The sequence below is a fragment of the Numida meleagris genome, chromosome 5 (assembly GCF_002078875.1).
Source record: "Numida meleagris isolate 19003 breed g44 Domestic line chromosome 5, NumMel1.0, whole genome shotgun sequence".
NCBI lineage: Eukaryota > Metazoa > Chordata > Aves > Galliformes > Numididae > Numida > Numida meleagris.
In genome coordinates this window covers 62475966-62491094 of record NC_034413.1, presented here as the reverse complement: position 1 = coordinate 62491094, position 15129 = coordinate 62475966, and the positions used below count along the sequence as shown (strand labels likewise).

The 15129-nt window shown below is 43.4% G+C and overlaps 1 protein-coding gene across 1 annotated transcript in view; it reads left to right on the top strand.

The window, feature by feature from the left end:
• Window positions 1–15129, top strand: part of SNX4 (sorting nexin 4) — a 30898-nt gene continuing 15769 nt past the window's right edge. Inside the window, 7 exon segments of the mRNA XM_021398469.1 lie at window positions 1–171; window positions 174–373; window positions 1364–1479; window positions 10035–10173; window positions 10250–10399; window positions 11470–11517; window positions 15016–15071. Coding sequence (XP_021254144.1) covers window positions 21–171; window positions 174–373; window positions 1364–1479; window positions 10035–10173; window positions 10250–10399; window positions 11470–11517; window positions 15016–15071 — 860 coding nt within the window. The 5' untranslated portion in view covers window positions 1–20.

Here is a 15129-nt window from a genome sequence, read left to right as displayed (position 1 = left end):
CTGTCCCGCAATGGAAGAGCATGGAAACAAGGAGGGCGGATCAGAAACCCCTCAGGGACGCGGTGCCCGGTCGAATGAACGCTCCGGAGGTGACTTTAGCAAGCAGTCGTGAGGCGAGGGCAGGAAGCCAGCATCTTCCGCCGGAGAGACCGCTGTGCCAGCGGCAAGCCGGGCGCCAAACGCCCCACGCCCCGCGCCTTGCGGCCGGGCCCGGTGTGCCTGCCGGAGCGGCCTCAGCGCCTGCGCGCAGCGAGGAGCCGAGCCCCTTATCGCCATGGAGAGCGCTGAGGCCGAACCGAGCGAGAGCCGCCCGGAGGAGGACGGCGCCGTGCCCACCAGCGACCTCCCGCTCCCGGAGCAGCCGGCAGCCACGGTGAGGTGCGGGGGTCGGCGGGGCAGGCCCGTCCCACCGCCGCTGGGCCGCTCGCCTGGGCGCGGCCTATCCGCGGGGGCCGAGCACCGGGCTTTCCTGAGCGCGCCGCCCGGACGCGGCGCCGCTGGCGCGGGGCTCGGTCGGGGCCGAGGGGCGTCCCGGAGCCCTAGCTACGGGAAGGGGCTGCAGCTGGGAACGGCCCTGCGTCTGCCTGCCCGTGGCTGTCCCCTCCGGGAACATAGGGTCCCCTCCTCCCAGGCTGGTGTCAGAGGTTTGTGCGCTGTCTGCCCGCGGCCGTAGTGCCGGATGGTGATGATAATTGTAATTAATATTTTTACTTATCAGGTTGCCCCCCTTCCTCTGCACACACACACCTACACCCGCATCCACGGAGTTTCTCAAATAAATCCCTCTCCCTGCTGCATTCAGTGAGAGGTCCGTGGAGCTCAGCCTTTCCTGGGTGTTATGTGGTCCTTACTGGTTTCTGCCTGACTGTGAGAGAGAGAAGGATCCTCCTTGTAGAGAGTTAAAAATAAAACAGAGACCTTATTCAGTGCGTACTTTCCTTCCTATAAGAGAGGAGTAGTGCTGTGCCTTAGGTGTTTGGAGGAGGAATGCCCTGGTAGTAGGGACTGATTTGTTAGAAAGTACAGGCACTGTTGTTGGTGGTGTTGTTTTCTTTTTTTTTCTTTTTTTTCTTTTTTTCTTGCTTTGGAGTTATTCTGTTACTTGCAGGGGAAATGTTTGTTCTCTTCCCAGCTTTTGATAACTTCTGGTCTCTGAAGCTATCTGCTTGTTGACCTTTTTTTTTTCCCCAAAAAGCAGGTTCTCTCTTTTCATGTTATGGGCCACGTTTGTGAATGAATATAGAATGAAACGCTGCCAAGAGATTTATCCTACAGTGGTGCTGGTCAAAGGGGAGTTAGGGTTGATAGCCTTTGCTTTGTGCAGCAAATGTTATATGAATCTTTATTTTCCTTCTCTGAAAAGATGGAAGACTGTTTAGCAAAAAAAATGGAAATCACCGTTTCAGAAGCAGAAAAACGGACTGGGAGAAATGCCATGAACATGCAAGAAACGTATACTGCTTACCTCATTGAGACAAGGTGGGTGATGAGAACTCGCTCTCAGTAGGGTCAGATGTGTCATTCCAAACAGGTTCCCTCTCCCTCCCCCGTGAAAATATTCAGGAACAGTCGATGAGAGGATTTTAGTTGGTTTATGATCTGTTACGTGATAACAACATACTCTAGAGGATCTTTTCCTGCAGAAACTTGGCATCTGATCTCCAGTTCAGTATTAATGCTGGTCTTGCCTAACTGTGCACTGTAATTCTTCATTTGAAGCTAGATGGAAAAATGTGTGCCTGAAAGATATTGCTTTAACACGGTGTCAACAACTGCATGGCCTGGATAAATTTGTATGAGTATAGATAATGTTGCATACCTAGATAATGTAGTCTACCTAGACTTCAGCAAAGCCTTTGACACTGTCTCCCACAGTATTCTCCTGGAGAAACTGGCAGCCCGTGGCTTGGACAGGTACATTTTGCTGGGTAAGGAGCTGGCTGGAGGGCCGGGCCCAGAGAGTGGTGATGAATGGATTTAAATCCAGCTGGCGACCGGTCACGAGTGGTGTTCCCCAGGGGTCGGTGCTGGGGCCTGTCCTCTTCTATATCTTTATTGATGACCTGGATGAGGGCATCGAGAGCACCCTCAGTAAGTTTGCAGACGACACCAAGCTGGCAGGAAGTGTCGATCTGCCTGGGGGTAGCAAGGCCCTACAGAGAGATCTGGACAGGCTGGATCTCTGGGCTGAAGCCAATGGGATGAGGTTCAACAAGACCAAGTGCCGGGTCCTGCACTTTGGCTGCAACAACCCCAGGCAACGCTACAGGCTTGGGGCAGAGTGGCTGGAAAGTTGTATGGAGGAAACGGACCTGGGGGTATTGGTCGATGCTTGGCTGAGCATGAGCCAGCAGTGTGCCCAGGTGGCCAAGAAGGCCAATGGCATCCTGGCTTGTATCAGAAATAGTGCTGCCAGTAGGAGTAGGGAGGTCATTCTCCCTCTGTACTCAGCCCTGGTGAGGCCCCACCTTGAGTACTGTGTCCAGTTTTGGGCCCTTCACTGCAAGAAAGACATTGAGGCCCTGGAGCGTGTTCAGAGGAGGGCGACAAAGCTGGTGAGGGGTCTGGAGCACAGGCCTTATGAGGAGAGGCTGAGGGAGCTGGGATTGTTCAGTCTGGAGAAGAGGAGGCTCAGGGCAGACCTCATTGCTCTCTATAACTACCTGAAGGGAGGTTGTAGTGAGCTGGGGGTCAGCCTCTTCTCTCTTGTAACTAGTGACAGGACGAGGGGGAATGGCCTCAAGTTGCGCCAGGGGAGATTTAGGCTGGACATTAGGAAACACTACTTTTCTGAAAGAGTGGTCAGGCGCTGGAACGGGCTGCCCAGGGAGGTGGTTGAGTCACTGTCCCTGGAGGTGTTCAAGAAACATTTAGATATAGTGTTGAGAGACATGGTTTAGTGGGGTTATTGGTGGTAGGTGGATGGTTGGACTGGATGATCTTGTAGGTCTTTTCCAACCTAGCTAATTCTATGATTCTGTGTGCAGCTTGCATGTGAGAGAGATTGTGCTTTGTGGTCTGAAGTAATGGTTGGACTTGTCTGGGATCACAAGGAAATGAAGGAGTCTCTTGACTTAGGTCATGTGGTCAAAATTTATGGCTCCACTCGTGTTTGAAGTGTACGTCGTGATCAGATTGAGGAGAACTCCTTGTAAGTGTTCTAGGGTAAGGGTTAATTAACTGTTTCCTTCCTTGGTGTTAGCTTGAACTTTCGCTACAGAACTCACTGCTTTCAGTCTTCTCCTATTGTTAAGATTAGTAATATAAGTATGTTTAACACAGTATCACAAATGCACAGTTAGTATCACAAAAGTATCACTTTTAAGTAGTGAGTAGTGAACAAAGCTTTAAAATCTCTTCAGATTTTAAGACGTCAAGACTCAAGGCTCCTTCCCAGTCACAGATGACTCCTGTTATGTGGGGTCATATTACTCGGCTGAAGCAAGGATTTCAAAATTAGACTTTATTAGGAGTTTTGTCTCTAGCTTCTCCACATTAACAGTTCTAACCCTTGGGCCTTGCCTCAGGAGCGATGAGCTGTACAGATAAAACCCTCTGAAACAAAGCAGTTACAGTTTTGAACTCTTAGAATCATAGAATCATAGAATTAGCGAGGTTGGAAAAGCTAGGTTGGAAAAGAGTCCTCCAGTTGCTGGTTAAAAGTCTGCTTCATTTGTTTAACCATTGAAATGACACACCAGTCACACTGACTGTGATGCAGATCTCCAGAGGTGTATTTACTACATTTTTCTTAGTTTTATAAATAAAACCCAAAGTAGAAGCACGGTTTATTTTTCAAATATCACAGCTCTTTGAGAGCTGCTGAGATGTTTTAAAAATACTTCTACAGTGTATTGATATTGAAAAAGCATATCTTCTCACGTAAGTAATTCTGTTTTTCCTTCAGTGTCTTTTCTCAATGAAAGGAAAAGAAAATTGGGATCACTGGTGCTTAGCTGTGATGTGGAGGATACTCTGGGGGCATCTTTGTGCAGCCCCAGAATACGCTGACTGCATCTCTTTACTCAATCATCCCTACATTACTTTTAAGTTCACCCCCACTGGTCTTTCCCAGTGGTTCTTTCTTAGTGGCAAAACTGTTTTGCTGCCTAGATTGCCTTCTTTCATTAAGATTTATTTCGTTCTGTGGTCAGCAAATACCGAGACCAATTACATGTTTGTCGCAGAACTATTGGAAATGTGGGTTTGTCACATCTCTAACAAAATAGGTTCTCTATTCCTTCTGCTGAGAAGGCAAAATTTCTTGCATAAATATAATTGCTGGCTATTAACTGTGCTTCCTGCTGAGCCTGTAGCTGTAGGTGGGCTTCTCAGCAATTTGTCTGTGGGTAATAGGATATTTTGTAGCCGAGGAATAAAACTCAGTTTATAGTAATATAAAAGGAAGACCACTTAATAATAGTTGCATTACATTTATGTGAACTGGGGTTCCGCTGGTACTGCTATCTAGGATTTAATTTCAGTTTGAATTGAAGAGCTCTGTGCAGCTTGGTGAATAAGAGGCACGAGATGGATGCAATTACAGCCACTGTACGTTTATTATAGAGCAGGAGCTGAGTACCTAAACTTTTAACACATTAGTTTCACTAGCTCCGATAAAACTTTTTACACAGTGTAAGTAATGATGTTGCTTCATTTTTCTTCTCAAAATGAGAAGATTTATTGGCATTCTCACACTTTCATGTGCCTTTTTTTTTTTTTGCAAGTGATATTACATCTCTGTATAGATTTTCTTTTTTTTTTTTGTCCTAATGAGACAAAACAAACTTCCCTGCTGCAGACCGCAGAGCCTCAGCCAATTCCAAGGGTCATGCTTCCTGAAAGCATCTCCTTCAGTGCTGGTTTACACCTTTCTGCATTAGCTTGGTGGATTTTTGTGGTGAGCTATTTCCGTTCAATTAGTCTTGAAGTCACTTTGTTTCACAGCTTCTGCTAAACTGCACAGTTGCTTAAAAATAACTCGGTTCTTACACTCACTGGGAGAGCAGACGAACACTTCCACCTCTTTGTGTAAAATGGCATTAAGGAGAATACACATCTTAATGATAAAAATTGGTAACTAAATACTCCTTCTTGCAGTGTGGGTGCTCAGCGCGTCACTTGCTTCCTATAAGGGAAAAGGCAAATATCCAGAACTTCATAAATTCACGATTGCTTGCTTATTGGAAATTCAGGCATCTGTGTCTCATACCAGAGTCTTCTTGTAACCGCTAGAACAGAGATGGTATAAAACTCAGAATTTGACTCCTACTCTTAAACCTTTTTTTTTTTTTTTTTTTTTTTTTCCTGACAGGGCTGAGAGTTAACCAGGATACAGAGTTCTGTGTTGAACTGCAGTTCATTTTAATTACAGTCCGTGTGGGGATGCCTTTCTTTCCTGTTATCCTTTAAAGTAAACAGTCTCTACTGTAGTACCAGAGCACTTCCATTAAGCTAACTCTGCTTCCGTCCTTGCTGGCATTTAGATCTCTAGCCCTGTCCTCGTGGTCAGGGTAATGAGTATAACTTCCTTTTTTTTTTTTTTTAAAGGAAAAAGGAACACAACTTCTTGCAACCCAGTACTGCTTGCACAGAAACTGCTCTGTGGGAGAAATGGGCTTGGAAATCTGTAGCCAGCTAGATCAGAATTCAGAGCTATCAGTGGTGCACTGCAGGACTTCAAGGATTTATCCTATGTTCGAGTTCATTTCTCAGTCTCCTGTTCTGTGTTGGGTGGGGTGTTTCCTGGGGGGAGCTTGGCACAAACACCTACAGGGGTATAACAGCTTCTGATATAATGGCAAAAATACAGATTCTTCGGTCCTTGTCAGTCAGGGAGACTTGCTGGTTCCTCCAAAGAATGCGTTGGGAAAACCAGGAGAGAATCTCAATTCAGCATGGGCTTTCAGCGAGGAGGAGTCAGTAGATGGAGAAAGATGGGAGAGCTGAAAACTGACCGTACAGCTGATCTGAACTCAGTTGATACTATGAATCATTAACCTGCCTGGTAGATGTGTGTTTTAGTTAAATACAGCACGCTGTTTGGCTGATGATTTTCACAGTGAGGTGATGCCTTCTGACAGGAGAACTGCGTCTCTATCTTACAGCTTGCCTGGTAACTTGAGGTGACCTACGGAGTATGGAGGTGATCTATAGCAATCACCTCTCTGTTTGTTGAGAGGCTTAAATATGTACCCTGTTTCTAGATAGCAGAACAAAATGGACAAATGGACAAAACTTCCCAGCCCTCTTAGCTGATATTCCTCTACATAAGGAGTGAACCTTGTCTGCTGCGGGGGAGTGCAGGTGCTGCTCCTGGGACACGGGGAGATTGGGGCTGAAAGCAAACGCGCTGCCTCTGCAGTTGGAGAGGTGATTAGCTTCGTAAGGAAATACAGCAGTATGTTCCATTGTCTAGTATTTTGCAGCCATTCCTCTTTTTATTACGTTAAGAATTGTTTAATGGCTCATTTCAGATAATTAGTTTTAAACGGGAAGATGTTAATTAGGCGGACTAAAGTTTTCACGTCGGCACTTTGAATTAAGGCAAATGAACTTGGCTTTTGGAGTAATGCAGTCTCCTAATTGCTTGTGATAACATCAGTTATGAGTGTAAAAGCTGGAGGTTTCAGTTTTATCTTTTTTTTTTCTGCAGGCTCATTCAATGAATAACGTGCATTGTTAAAATTGTACTTAGAGAGGAAACATATGGTTTTCCTGCCTGCAGACTGTGCAAGTATTATATTATGTTTTTAAAACCAAAACAAATTGAGAAGTTTGACAGAATGTCAACAAGTGATTATAATCTTAATTGAATCTGGTGTGCAGTACTTGCACTTAATGGTGGAGTTCATAACGTGGTCTAAAAAATTAGATGGTAATGAAGGTGTTAAGTGTAACGAGTACCTTTGTGGATTTCCACTTCCTTTCTGGAGCAGGGTTCCAGGGTCTGGCTGATGTCGTCTGGTTAATTCTGGCAAGTACAAAGCTGATAGAGCAGGCACTCTGAGAGCACAGCTGAGGCCCAAAATGCTCTGTCCTTGTGGCTTCTAGTTCATAATTATCTATGCAAAACAGTCATGAAGCATTGAAGGCATAATTTGCTCTGGAACATTGTTTTGTCAGAAGGCCACGTCCTCTTAAAACGACAGCTTACTAATGGTGTGTTCACCTGAACCACTGCAAGTGAGAAATGGACTGCTATGCTATTAAAATACATCATGGTCCTACTGATGTATTTGCAGGATGGGAACCTGCAATGTAAGTGTGTTCTCTTCTACTCCACACTATAGATGTAGAGGATGTGTTTTTTATCAAACAGACCTTGATCTATGAAGTTGCTTTCAAATTTATGAATAGATTCTTCTCCATTTCCATTCATTTTCTCTTGTTAGTCTGTAGCAGGGCACTGTTCTAGTTTTTTTCCACACTTACGGTGCTAAAATTAGTGATACTATGACTCTTAAGTGCAGGAATAGGGAGTTTTAAGGAAAATACAGCTTTAAGATCGTAAAGCTGACCTGGCAAAAATGATCGAGGAGGAACGGCGAGGCAGAGCTGGGTGAGTTAAGACAGGTCAGCTATGGAAAACAAGGTCCCAGCTTTACGCTTCTTATTTATACTGCTTTGTATTTGAAGTGAGAGTGCTATATTGAGGCCAATTGCAAATATGTATTAATAAAAGTCCGTGTAGTTCTTTTTTTAACATCTTATGAAGTTACATTTCTAAAAAAGTGTACTTGAGAATGATGTAGGAGGGTCTGGACCGGAAACTTCCAAGAAAAGTAAACTCCTTTTTATTCTTCTCCGAGCTGACCTCCTTGATGCTGTAGGGACTCACAAGATTATTGTGAAAGTGACAAACGTTAGATGAGACTTACATGGACTTGGGAGCTGGTTGGGTTTTAGGCTGAAGAGAGCAGCACCTCTGCGTGCTAGTGTGAGTGAACCCTTTTGTCCTGGCCTCTGACTTTATTTTCTTCATGTTAGATTGTGCAGTATATTGTTAGCGTCCACATAATCCTGTGGTGTATCGATGGGGGCAGCCTTGCTTAAGCATCAGAGTTAATCCATGCAGAAGTAGCGCTCTTGAAACCTGTGTTGCAAGCCAGAGCAACTGAATGGTAGCTGCAGAAATGGGAGGTGAGAAGGATCCCTGATTCTGAAGTACTTTTATGTGCCTTGAATGGTCAAATTATTTACCAGATCCTGCCGGCGGTTTCTTCTCCAGGAATGTCAGCTTTGTGCCTTCAGCTTGCAGCCAAGCAACTAATCTGGGGCAAGGTAGCTTAATTCCTTTTCTATTAAGATCTGCCTCCAGCTCAGCAGTAGTACAATTGCTAAATACACACTTTGCAGTAAGCCGGAGCGTTTTGGAAATACTTAGTGTGCAGTGTTCCAGCAGGGAGGAGTGCTGCTCAGCCTGCCGGCCCGGCACTAAGCCTACACTCTGCAAAGCACCGTGCTTGCAGTTACAACTTAAGGTCAAAATACTCTGTAATAAGGAAGTTCTTCCTACAAATGGACTGTAGGATGTTTGCAGGGTGACTTAGTGGTTGTCAGCTGTGTGCTGGTTATTTTTTGAAGTCGGTCTCAAATAGTTTTAATCTGTAGCAGCTTGCGTGGAATTTTTTTTTTTTTTTTTATGAATGCATCCTTGTTCTTTATTCTTTCTCCTTGTCAGTCTTCTTCCTACAGCTTCAGTTACCTGGGATAAACACAGTTAAATAGTATGTGTACTCTTTAGCTGTATTTAAAATATTACTCCGTGAAGTTCTTTTGAGTTCAAGAGCTGCATAAGGTGAATGAGAAGCTGTGGCCATGAATTCAAATGCAGGAAATTCCATTTAAGCCTAAGAAAAAACTTCTTTAAGGGCGTTCAAGCGTGGGAATGGGCTACTCAGCGTGGCTGTGGAGTCTCTGCTTTTGGAGATGCTCAAACGCAACGAGAAATGACTCCAAGCAACCTGCTTTGAGCAAGAGTTGGACTACAGACTTGCAGAGTCCCTTCCAACTTCATATAATCAGTGATCATCTCATAGCACAGTTAATATTTTTCCGTGTAGGTTTCTGCCACGGCTTGTACATTAAGTAGTCTCTTAATGTTACGGCTTAGGTAGACGTAGACATCACTGGTTTGTGTTAAGAGCTGTGTCTGAAGTCTCTCTGTTTATTCTGGCATGTTCTGACTGCCAAGAAGTGTTATCGTCCTGATGCTTATTTTATGATATTGCAAAGGATTTGTGTTGCTTTAAATGTCTTGTATGAAGAGTTTTTTTTTTGTTTTTACGTTACTTTTCCATCCCGTAAGATTCAATTTCTCCTTTTATAGTAACATACAATCCTTTAATCCCTTGCTAGATGATGTTGGCTTTAAGTGTTCAACAAAATGTTCAGATACATCAATTTTTGTACCTGCTTACCTTATCCTGACCTCGTTTATTAGACTATACATCCTTAGTCCTTACATATGAAAAGATACTACTTCAAACAAAAGACTGGATGTGGTCTGAAATGTGTTACATTTCTCAAAAAAGAAAAAAAAACTAGATTTTGCTTTTATTTCTAAACTATACTTTTTAACTATTCTAGCTGTTGCATTGATACGACTTTTGTGTTTATATGCGAAGGCACTCCCAACAAATAGTAAATTCCTTCTTGTAATACTTTGTTTCCTTCAGCTGCTCATGAAATGGTGTTGGCTTGAAGCCTAACACTGTTCCAAGACAAATATATCTAATTCTGTAGTGATGTGAACTAAGCCTCTTACATAACTAGACTGTGACCTACCTGTTTGCTTGTGGTGTGATGAAAATTCATTGACTTCTCCCATGTTCCTGGCACGTGCAGAGATTGAGTGTTATCAGGCAGATAGCAGAATTACTTTCTTTTAAATAAAATGTGTAGATGATTGAAATTAGGATTAGATATCGAGCAAGTTTAGCAGTAATCATTAGTGAGCAATTATTTTTAGGATCATCGATACAGTTGAGCTGATGGTAGCTTGCTAATGCTCAAACTGTTTTATTTTTCAGAGCTGTTGAGTCCCAGAATGAGGGACAGTGCTCCCCAGTGGACTCCCTGTGGCGGCGTTACAGTGAATTTGAATTGTTGAGGAATTATTTGTCAGTTACTTATCCACATATTGTTGTTCCACCTTTGCCAGAAAAAAGGGTAAGGAAACCATGACTGCAGCTTGCTTCGTGTTGTTTCTTATTTGTTTGTCATTAACGCTCTTCTTTTTAAATAGGCTGACTTTGTTTGGCATAAACTATCAGCAGATAATATGGATCCAGATTTTGTGGAAAGAAGAAGAATTGGCTTGGAAAACTTCTTGTTACGTGTGGCTTCGCATCCTGTTCTTTGCCAAGACAAAATCTTTTATTCATTTTTGACACAGGTATAGTAAAATGCCGTGCTTCCTAAATGTGTATTTCTAGTGATTATTTCTTTAAGAAATCCTTTCCTTCTTTTTCCTTCTGTTATCTGGAGCTTGTTCAGTGTTTAGGAGAAGGATAGACAATGTGAATACACTTAAGGTGGAAGAGGCTCGTACGTCTAAAAGCATCTTAATGGCCTGTTGCAGTTGTACAGCTGGCTTTCTAATGCACCTTATGACTTTATTCCAGTCTAGTTTGGAGGCTCCTAAGAGAGAATTCCCACCTCTTTAGAGCATCATGCTGACAAGTTAATGTGTGTTGGTTGGGAAAGCTTTCCTAGAACTAAACCTGAAATAGCATCTTACATGGCTGGCAGCAGAGAGGGTACTAGCTTCCAATTTGCTTTTTGGAAGTTTCTTTAGCTTTGCAGTTTGAACTGCGATCCACTCCTGTGTAATCCCAAAAGTTGTGATCCGATCGTTAGCCAAAGCATTGCATTCCTCCGTTTTCAACCTTAGGAGTGTCTTTGTTCTGTGTTTTGATCAGAGATTCCCAAATAGCAGCCTGAGTAGATATCTCTGCCCTAGCGCGGCTTAATGTGCAGATGAACCTGTATAGGTAGCAGTATGGAAGTGATGAAGGAGTGAGCACTACACGTGAACAAGAGGACTGTGTGTACATGGTAAACAGATGACATCAGTCATGGCCTGTATGTTCTTGGTATGTGCTCTGCCTCAAGCTTCGTAGTTCCTCGGCACTGCTGATACATAAGAACTACCATTCTTTCTATTAGATCATTGGCAAAAGCTGTGCAGACTTCCCTCCTAGCCCCAGTTGGCAGAACAATTAATTGAGCACACTGACACATGATGAAAAAGAGGATTTGGGGCGGAGCTTAGCGTGGAAGCAGAACATAACAATGTGTTATTAACCCAGATTCTTGAAATTAGGTGGGAAGGGTGGCTGAGGCAGGACCCGTGCATACTGAGGACTCTTCTTTCAGCTCTGATATAGCTATGGTGCAGAGACTTGAGAAGGCTGTGGCACTCTTAAATCACTTTAACAGTACCTTCTTTTTCTGTGTTTTTAGGAAGGTGGATGGAAGGAAATGGTGAATGAGACTGGATTTCAGTTAAAGGTAAGTATTGTAAATGTCTGTCTTGTGACTGTTGTGCTGCACATACATCAGCAAGCATGTTTTCAACTAGCTATGGAAGACTTTGATGTTAAAATGGGCTAAAGGCATTGCTTAATGCATAGTTGTAACTACATGTTCATAGCATGTAATAGGTAAGTCCTCAGTTGTCAGGTTCTGTAGGAAGTTTAAAGCTTGCTGATGTTCAGTGCTCAGCCTTGTAATTCTGCTGGTAGTGGGAGCTGTCATCCTTACATGCTTTACGGCTAATGAGCTTGAGATTGTAGCAGTGCTTTTGTATGCTGACCCAAGCAGAGCAGTCTGAATTGTAGGACTTTGTGCTAAAAGGGACTAAGACAGGTGAATTTGGTGCCCCTTCCCTGTTTAACAGAAACATGTCTTATCAATGTGCGTAGCACTGCTATATCAGTGAGTTGATGCTGGGTGGGATATGCATCTGTGAGAAGTTAACAGATTGCTGGGCTCTGCCTGGAAGAGTTACTGTCTGGGGACAAATACTGAGCTTTTGTTCATTGTAATGTGATCAACTCATGAAATCACAGCTCTATTTTTCTCAATTACGAGAGCTGAAGAAAGTTACTGGTGCTCTAACCTCGGTGTCCAAGGAAGTTTATTACAGGTACTTAATGTTGATAACTTTGTGACAATAACTTCCTCCTTTCATGGTAGGGCTTGCATTTTGCTAGTATTTGTAATGCAGCAGTGCTATTTTCCTAGTCCACAGACCTTTATTTCAGCTACAAGTTCAGAAAGCTTGTACTGACAGTGTACGTTCAGGAGTGCACGTGCTGGGAAGAAGGGAAAGAAAACTCACTGCAGAGTGCTGGGAATACTTGCCTGCTTGAAAGCACATTGTAAATCTAATGAAAGATGAGCTGAGTCCCATTCTCCTGCTGTTTGCATTTTGTATCTAGTTTTCCCTTTACAATTCTTCTTTCCGTAAAGAAAAGTAACTTTTTTGCAAAATGCTGGGGAAAAGCTTTTCTTTATTCAACACTCAAAGTGTAAATAAACCTCTCAGGTTGTCTGGCTCTTTAGCATTACAGTAGAGGGCAGATACATCTAAAAATGGCTCACTGTGTGTGTAGGGCTAGAATCAGACCCCTGGCTTCGGCACTACTGCTGTCTCTGCTGCTGATGCATTCAAGCAGGATGTGCATTTTGTCCCGCAGGGTTTGAAGCAGGCCAACTTGACTTTCAATTAGGCATTAATGCAATGTAGTTGAGCGTGTTGTAGTTGAATGTTGACGTTGGAGGCTTTGTTTATTCTGCCAGCTGTAGCATTTAATCATGTCTTTCCCCCCTTTCCCCACCCCCCCAACACTTAATTTTGTTCTTCAGGGGATTTGTCACTCGGATCCTTTAGGAATGAGAAAGAGGTGGCAACTATTCTTTCCCCCCCACTCTTTAGTTTACTTAAATGCTTATGGCATTGCAGTAGGAGTTCACTGTCTGAAACCCGTTTGATTGTGCTTAATTTGGTGGGGAATTAACCTCCTAAATACTTGTGGATGTTGATCTTAAATCAAGTTTAAGACTGGACAGATGTTTTTCTAACTGCATAACAGCGTGGTGCGAATGCTCACAAGAGGTGTGTGGGAGTTACTATGCTGTTAATGGCAAGAAGGAAATAATCCAACCTAGAATGTTGCGTGCTGGCAAGGTCGTGGTTCCTTCCTGACAGTGCTTTTATACTTACTGCACTCTTCCTTCAGAGCATTTCGTGGCTGTAGCAAGAGGCAGAAACTTGCCATGTAGCTGTAATGCAGGGAGGTGATGGTTTTCAAGAGTAAACCCATTGAACGTGTATGCTGTCCCAGCAAACCCAAATGGCTTTGGTGCTTGCCATTTGAACATAAACACAGTTTTGTGCAGTAGCTGCCTACAGCAGAGTGCTTTAATTAACAGCTGCATAACTGGGTAGCTTTTAACTGCAAGAGAACGTGTGAGGATGACACAGAGGTGCATCTGAATTGCCTGAAACCTGGCTGAGGTGTATAATGACCTGTGGGGGTAGAGCAGTGAAAGTGTGAGGCCGTGCAAGCCCTTAGAGCCCTCTGAATAAATACAAAGCCTGGGCTGGGAGCTGGAGTTACTGCAACGTCCTGTGTTCTTGGTGCTTCTTGGTGCTGTGGCCGCCTTCCCTTTGCAAGGTGTTAGCAGAGGAGCACTGGTTTTAGCAGTGACAATGAACTTGTTTTGTTCCAGTGTCAGTCAGTCTTACCGGTTTCATTCATTTACGTTTCAGTTTGTGGATGACTTTGTGTTGCTCGTGGAAAGATGGATAGCTGAAGTTAGCAAGCTGTGATTCTGATACAGGGCCCTGGTGGTGCAGGAGGCTTCTGTCAGTAACTCTCACCCTAGTTGTTTTTTGCACAGAATATTCCCGTGTCATTTACTAGCAGTAACAAGTAGTGCTGAAGTAACTTACTGCTAGCCATTGTGACACAGGTTAGAAGTGCTCTGTAGGAAGCCTTGAACGCCTCACAAGGTGTATTCCTTATTGGTCTTTCAGTGGACAGAAGGATGTTGTGATCAGAAGTAAACTTCAGCCCTCTTGCATACCTTGTGGTTTTCATGCACTATAAATGAGCCTTGAGTAAGCTGCACGTGGAACGCCCGAGTAGTTGTGACCTGGGACCTCTGTGGATGAGGCTGGGATGTCTCATCTGCTCTGGGATCTTTTAAAGAGTGAATTCCCATTGCGCAGTTTTGTGTTTAAAGTTAATTGAACTTCAAAACAACCGGACAGCCAAACAAACAAACTAAGCAAGCAGACAAAAAAGCAACCCAGCCACCTTCTGAGGGCAATTCTCTGCTGCTGTTGCAGTCATTAGTAAAACAACAACTCAGAAAGTAAGATAGCCAATTACATTTTTAATTAGGTATGAACTTTCTTCTGTGGAGGCTTATATACGCTACGTTATAGAAAAGAACACTGCATTAAACTAGCTCTATTCTGATATACAAATTACATATTTTCTCTAAAGCAACTCGTAAAATAAGAGAACAACATATACGACTTAGATTTCACTGGGGAACTGTTCCTAGCAATAAGGAGCGTGCAGAGGTCACTCCACCACTGGTTTTATTTGGTTTGAAAAATATAAAATAGTTTGTCCATATGGTCTTATGTTACCTAATTGCTTCATCTGAAAAGAATGTAGGGTTGTGTATCTTAACGCCGTGATTTGTGTAGCGTTGTAAGAAGGAACTGTTGCGGTGAGATTGAGGATTATACCAGCTTAACATTAGTGGATACTGTTTACACCCAAGTTCACACAAACATCTTGGTTTTCTAGTTCTTATTAAAAGATCTGACGTGCAGGGCAGCTAATGTCAACTTGTTCAGTGTCTGAAGATGTAAATATGCCAGGAAGGCAGGAGGTTTTTTTCTAATGGTGCTGCCAGAAGGCTGAGATTTTTGTCACTGGGATTTAATTGCATTCAATTAACAAAGCTTTTTTTCCCCTTTTTCAGGCAGATTCCAGATTAAAAGCTCTTAATGCAACATTCAGAGTGAAAAACCCAGACAAGTAAGATTCCACATCCTTCCTCCCTCCCTTTCCCCTTTCCAGTTACAACTGTAACTTC